Source organism: Peromyscus eremicus, chromosome 5, assembly GCF_949786415.1.
Source record: "Peromyscus eremicus chromosome 5, PerEre_H2_v1, whole genome shotgun sequence".
NCBI lineage: Eukaryota > Metazoa > Chordata > Mammalia > Rodentia > Cricetidae > Peromyscus > Peromyscus eremicus.
In genome coordinates, this window is record NC_081420.1 from 105381654 (window position 1) to 105389073 (window position 7420).

The window sequence follows — 7420 nt, forward strand, 5'->3', positions numbered from 1 at the left end:
GTTTTCGCTTTTATTAATATATGCCTTCAAAAAGAAAAAAACACAAACAAAAGCACATCACAGGCAAAAATCGGAGAAAGATGGACCTGGCTGTTTCAGACAGGGATGGCAGGCTATGAGAACCAGATCCAGCAACCCACAGCACCAATGTTGGCCAGGCAGCACACATACACACACAAAGAACATAAACCAAATGAAAAAGTAGGGAAGGATGAAGGAGGAAAGGGAAAGAAATGACTGGAAGGCCACTCTCTGGCAGGAGACAGCAGTGTGCTTTATGGCAAAGCATTTCCACCTTCTTCCCTTGTCTGCTGTCCAGGATGGCTTCCGTTTTAGTGACCTCCTTCTCCTGGAAAATAAATTTCTGTCCAGATGGATTTAAACACTAAATGTTCAACATCATTTAGTTCATTCCACAGAAGTTACTGGAAATTATGATGCAGAAGATAAGGGTAGAGTTAGGTCTGGGATCCAGATCTCTCTATATAAGAATATGAGGCTCATGGGCCACAGGACACAGAGAGTTTGCAGGAACTGTAATAATCGATACACTAATGACTGTCAACACTGTCCAACCTAAGAAGATGAGGGAGTCAAAAACTGGATGCATTTTATTGTAACTTTATTTGACATGTTTTAAAGCACCTACATCACGTGCTACAACACCACCAGGTAATAGGAACCGTGTGCCGGCCTTCTCTGTTCTTAATTTGGATTTTAATGTAGACTCTTTGAAGTTTACTGTCAAGATAGCAAAGGGGCAACATCATTGCTTCAGGGCTGAATCAGGTTGCTGGGGTGGAAAACAAGGTGGGCACAATGGGAGCCTGAGGGAAGTCCCTTAGAGCCTGCCTTCTGGATCAGAGGAAGTGAGCATCACCCCAATTCAGGCTCCACCAGGACCTGGCCTGGTCATCTCCACACTTAGGCCTTTCAGGCCGCTTCATCTGGGTTTCACTCTCTCTGGGCAACCATCCATCCTGGAAGAAGAAGGGTCACTTTCATGACAGGAAAGCAGGCCCCTAAAGAGATATGTAAAGAAGACATTCAGGAGGAATTTAAAACACAGCCAGACTGAGCTGGAGACCGGGCTGGGGGCCATGAAGCCTTCATCATCGGTGGAAAAGGACTCTCTGAAGATAAAGAAGGGGCAGGATCTGTCCCTTGCTGGGGAGAATACTGAACAGCTGGCTGTAGCACAGGGTGTCAGTTGGAAGGAGGCTTTTCTGTTTCAGGTTGGTAGAGGTAAGGTGCTGGGAAAACATCTTGTAGGAGCACCAGGATCCTGGAGACACCCAGTCCTCCTGCTCCCTCAGGCCAGACAGTGTGAGAGCAGCAAGTAGAAGATGCTTGTACTGTCCTGCTGCTAGGTACCCAGCCAAGAGCAGTGGTATACTAGAATGTTCTTAAGAGCCAACAAACTTGAAAGAGCCCTGTCTTCCAAAGAAGACAGATTGAGCTTCCCTCATACAATGGCATATCCTACTCATCAGCATAAAGAATAATCTGCCAAGGGCTGGGTAGACAGTTCAGTAAATAGAAGGCTTGTCTTGGAAACATGAGGACCTGAGTTTGATGACCAGAACCCACATTTAGCCCTGAAGATTCAGAGACAGGAGGGTCCCTGGCACTTGCTTTCCCACCATCCTAGCCTACTTGACAAATCTGAGGTTGACTAAGAGACAGTCACTCCAAAGGGCAGATGGCTTTCCCAAGGAATGACATCTGAGGCTGTCTTCTGGCTTCTACCTGAGTGCACACAACTGCACACCACCAGCACACACTTATGAACTTGCACATGCACACACATACACACAAAATAAATTGTTAATGGAATAACACAAGTGACACCCTCAAATTGAGAAAAAGAAGCCAGACACAGAAAGAAATATATAGCATATGATTCTATTTGTAAGATGTATAAGAACTGAACAAAGAAATGACAACAGTAGTTCTTGAGGAGTGAAGGACCGGGGTGGATTGCCAAGGAACAGGAGAGAACTCTGGAGGGAATTGGAAATGCCTCCTCCTTTCCTTCGAGCTGCTATTTCACTAAGGTATACGTATCTGGTAAAATATTCAGCTGTCCCTTTAAGATCCATACCTTTCAAGTGGGTATATATTTTAATTAACAATGGAAGCTAAATGCCCTGTCTTACAATCAAGGGGGGGGGCTACTCTTCTGATATTCCACTTGCAGTATCTCTGCAGTAGGTCACCAAACTGAGACAGTGAAACCAGTCAGAAAATGTAATGAAGCCAGAAGCGGGATTGAGCTGGGGCTGGTCATGCCTTGCAGCATCTTTCATGATAAGAGGACCACCTCAAGGACAAGGATGGGTGCTGTAGGCTAAGCTCTGTCACTAAGTAGCTGCCTAGAGCAAGGACAGGCCCAGGGTACAGGGTGTATCTCCCACAGATTCAGTTAGGTTACAGAGCCCATAGGACTGAGTGATCAAATAAGGATTCTAAAACATCCTAATCAGTATGCTTTCAATAAGAAAAAAATACGTCCATAACAAAGAAGGCAGAATTAGAAGTGGGTTCTGGAGGAACAGGGGTATAGGGTGGAGTAAGTGTTTGATATAGGATGGACAGAGTTTAAATCCCAAATAGTGATCTGAAAAACCAAGTCAAGGCTGCCCATGCTGGCTAACCTTTGAAGAACACAACTGTGTAACCTAAAGGTGATCTTCAGTGTGTCTTTACCAAGTGAATAAGAAGAAGTGAACAGAAGCTGCATGCCAGCATGATGCTGGATGGCAGCACCCAGTCAGCTCAGGGACCTATGACCTATCCTGGACACTTAGAAACTGCAGGCAAGCAGTGTCCCCAAGTTCACCAAGGTGGCCTCTGAGAAGGTGGTAACAGAGACACTATAGAGGCCCCAGGAGGTTTGGTAGGCTCGCACTCACCTGCTCATCTGGATTTTCAGTTCCTTTCTGTCCAAGGTCTCTGAGCTCTGGTGAGACATCCCACAGTCCTCGCACACCCCAAACTGTGTGGCATCTTGTATGCCAACACGTGGAAGAACAGGAGGTGCCGGAGCTAGAAAGTCAAGCTGGCTTCATCCTTAGAGCTGTGGAGCCTCTCCTAATGTTTGCTGGCACCTCGTTCTCCCTTCTGGAACCTACCGAACCTACTCTCCGCTCTATCTGTCACACATTCCCGTCTGATGTCACAAGGGCCAGAGCCTGCCTGGATCCAGAGTAGCTGGCACTTGCTCACTTTTCTTTCTGACGTCGTGCAGATCTCTGGGTTAACTACCCTAACTGAGAACGCTTTCTGTGCAGCGTGGCTGCCCACCCAGCAGCCAGCGCACTCTGGGCCATAACTGACCATTTCCCATGGCCTGGAAGCAGCCCCTGCACTGCCAGCGTCGCCAGGTTTCTCTGGCCACGGTGAATTCGTCTGTGCGCAGGCAGGACGTCCGCGATTTCCCCTGGTCTACTGGCCTCTACAGTTCCCCAAGGAGACAGCACGATTTCGGGATATTCTGTCGTTCAAAAACCGCGATGATCCCTCCTCCAAGGTGAAATCCCATTCTCCTTACCGCTGGGCCAAGGAGAGTGGTTGACGCTCAAGACCCACAGACTTTGGGCCATCTGCCTTCTCCAAAGACGACAGAGGTGAGGGCCAAAGAAGAATATCAAAAAGCGAGGAAAGAAGAGGAGATAATGAATAAAGAAAAGGAGGAGGAGGAGAAGGAAGAGGAGAAAAAATGTGGCAAAGGAAGAAGGGGGAAAGGAAGAAAAGGAGGAGGAAAAAAGGAAGAAAGGCAGGAGGGGAAGGAGGAGGACAATAAAGAGAAGGGGGAAAGGGAGGGTTCACGGCTGCTGGAGGAGACTGAAGGTCAAGACAGTAAGAAAAGAAAGACATCTAGAACCTTGGCTGCCAAGGTGGAAATGATTTCTCTGAGGCAGACTTACGGGCCACAAGAGGGAAATCGGCACCCCCAGGACTCACCACACTACATGGAGGTGACTGCCCTGGTGTGTCCCAGGAAGTTCTCCCATGGCTTTGGCTGCCCAGCTCTCACGTCTCTGAGGGAGACAACTCTCCTCTTGAGCAGGCTGCTGAGGGTGCACTGGAGTGCCCCGAACCAGTTTCAGCTAGCTGCGCCACACTTGGGAGACTTTTCCCAAGAAAGAACTAGGGCTAACTAGTCTTCCAGGTTCTGCAGATTTTCAAGAACAAAGGAAGGAGAAGCTGGGGGGGGGGGGGGGGGGAACCTGAGACCAGTGCACCAGGGAGCCCTGCTATTCCTGCGCCTGCGTGAAAAATCCCTCAAAAGAGAAAAGCAACCATGCTGGATCTTCTGTTGCCCTCCTCAGGGCCGCTGCCGCTGCCAGCTCTACTACAACTACCCTGGGATCGAGGTGACCTGCCCCCACCTCCCAAGATGCCACGTATTGACACAGAGAAAGAATCAGACAGCATGAAGAGCGTGAAGGGTCAAGCCACCCAGATCTCAGATGGTAAAGCAGATGCCTTACAGCCTGAAAACCAGATGGTGTCAGTCCACACTGCCCCTCTGCCTGTCCTGCCCAGCCCCCCACCTCCTTCAGGGCCTGCAGGCTTTCTGTCTCTGCCCACTGATGGGATTTCCAGCCCTGGTCCTCCTGCCCCAACTCTCTTTTTATGCCAGGCTGCTGGGCCCCCAATCCCATCTGTCCCTTCACCTCCCCTCACAGCAAATATACCCACAATCCCCATTTCTCCTTCAGCTCTCCCCTCTGAGCCTCTTCCTCCCTGTAGGGCCAGGCCCAGTGTGGAGACTCCACCAGATGCAAAGAAAGGCCCGGCTGATTTGACCACAGCTTTGGCTTCTGCCATTTCTCATCTCCCCAGGCCTGGTCCTGAACCTTTGTCTTTCAACCTCCCCTCCTGCAGGAGGGTGTCCCCAGCCCCAATGAGCATAGCTGGTCACCCTCCCCTCCCCTTCCCTGATACTTCTCTAGCCCCTTCCCTCAGGAACCCTCCTACAGTGTCTACCATGGCATCCCATGCCTGTGAGGACATGAGCTGGGAGCCATCTTCAGGGCCTGCAGTGATGGACATGGATACCACACCCCCATCTGAGGCAGCTATTCTGAGCTCACCCACAGTCAGCAGTGGTAGCTGTTTGCCATTTGCTCCTAGCCATGGCTGTATGCACCAGAGGCTGGCTGCAAACGCTGCAGTGTCCACTGGCCCACTCACACTCAGGGTGCCCTGCCACACCCCCATTGGGAATAATCTGTACACTCCTAGGCCTAGCAATGGGTAGAAGCAGGGAGTGTCTCCCTCTGGTGATCCTGGTGTTTGGACTCAGCCTGGGCTGGACCCAGCTCTTCCTGCCATAGCAGCAATAACACCTTCTCATGCTGCCATGGACTTGGAGTTCATGGATACCACCCCTCCTTCTAAAGCTGTCATCTTGCACTCTTCCCCTGCTGCTGACCATGTCTCCAACAGTCTGCTTCCCCAGTCAGTTTGGGGGCCTCTTAAGGCTTGCAACCATACTGGAGCTACCTCTCAGTCCACCCCTGCACTGCTAAATGGGCCTCGGCCTAACGGCTGTGTCTTTCTGAGGAATCCATCCACGTCAACAGCAGCAATTGGCCTCACCTCACTAGCTGGCCAACCTGCTAGTGGTAGCACCGCTCAACTAGGATTTGCAGGCTCAACATCACCTGTTCACTGGGGCAAGCCTAATGACACTGTGCTGGTCTGTGGGAAGCGCTCAGGTGCTTCCTACATTGCTGTGCCCACTTCAGGGTTTACCCTCCACACAGGAGTGGGCTCGGAACTACAGCTCATCACCCATCAACTTCACTCCTGGCACATCACCATTGGTGAGACCTGTGGTGCCACTGATTGGAGAGAACTGTGCCCATGGCAAGCTCACACAAGGATCAGTGTCCACAGGATACACTGCTGGACGGAAGGGGAAAGACAGTAGAGCTTCTGTTGCCCCTATTGTTCTCAAACTTTGCCGCTCATCTGCACACAGTGGTGATGCTGTGCAAGTGGAGGCTGGAGGACACTAGAAGAGGGCTGAGTGGCCCTCCCTGGACTGACTTCTACACAAGGCTGGCAAGCACAACCTTTGCTGTTTACAGATCTTCATATGCAAGTATAAAATTCACTTCTGCAGATGCCCACAGACCTGTTGACTAAGTGTGGGTACTGTGTATTTAGCCTGCATTTATGAGTGTATTGATTATTCTCCTGAGTAGTATTCTGGGCAATCCTAAGTTAATTTCTTCTTATGTTGATAGTATTTTTTGTTATTTTTAGTAATTTATTAAAAAGAAACTGGTGTTGATATTCTTGTAAATTACTTTGCATTTATGGCATGGCTGAGTTTCATGAACACTTTGTATTTAATTTTTCAATAATAACTGAAGTGATTTTTCTACTGAAATTGTAAATGTACAGAGGAGTTTAGGGAAACACCAGAATTTAAGTTCCACTCAAGCAGCAATGAATTTTCTGGGGTTTCTGTTGAAGCTTATTTATTTATTTATTTATTTATTTATTTATTTATTTATTTATTTATGTTTGTTTGTTTGTTTGTTATTTCTCTCCTCCAGTATCTTCTGGACTGGTTTTCTAAGCCAACCAAAAATCAATAAGAATGCAATTGGTATGGACAGAAAGAGTTCCAAGAAAAGGCTTCTATTTGTAGTTTTTATACAATGCCTCTTTGTGTGTCTCCCCTACGAAGTAATTATATGGTGAGACCACTGTGTTAGAGTGTGTGTATATCTTTGCCAATTTCCTGTTCGATACAGTTTAAAGGAGCAAAGACCTATTTGGGCCCACGCGTTTATAGGTTTCTGTGGATGATTCTGGACTTGTTTGCTTCCAGCCTGAAGTCAGGCTAATCATCATGTCAGGAGAAGGATGTGATATGAAAGCTTCTAACATCATGATAGCCAGGAAACAGAAGGATCAAGAAAAGCTCTGGTCAAGATATGTACCTCAAAGATGCAACCTCTGTCACCTACTTCCTCCATGCTAGGCACCAACTTCTAAAATTAACACCTCCCAAAATAGTACTATCAGCAAGAAGACCACTCCAATGCGTAAGCCAGTAAGAGGACATTTCCTATGCAAACCCTAAAGGCCCAAAGCCCTGGTGTGGCTGTGTTTGGGAAATGCTGCCTCTTTGGAATTAATTCAACCTAAATTGGCTCTTAAAAATGGGGCTTCAACACAATAGTGGCCTTACGAGAAGATACCAGAAAGCACTGGTACCCTCCTCCCCAACCCCTTGAATGACAGAGAAGAAAAGCCAGTAGGACATAATGAATAGATACCCATTAGGAGAGAGGCCTCATCAGAGCTAACCCAAGGATACTTTTATCATGTATATGTAGCCTCCAGGGCTGTGGGAAAAAACCTACGTGAGAAACAGAATGCCTATTATTTA

The 7420-nt window shown here is 48.2% G+C and overlaps 1 protein-coding gene across 1 annotated transcript; it reads left to right on the top strand.

Moving 5' to 3' along the window:
- The first annotated feature begins 1100 nt into the window (after positions 1-1100).
- Positions 1101-6150, top strand: LOC131911121 (nuclear pore-associated protein 1-like). The gene is made up of 3 exons (XM_059263072.1): positions 1101-1245; positions 3544-3713; positions 4295-6150. Exons 1-3 carry the CDS (start codon positions 1101-1103, stop codon positions 5267-5269), a joined length of 1290 nt encoding a protein of 429 aa, XP_059119055.1. The 3' UTR covers positions 5270-6150.
- Positions 6151-7420: the final 1270 nt, after the last annotated feature.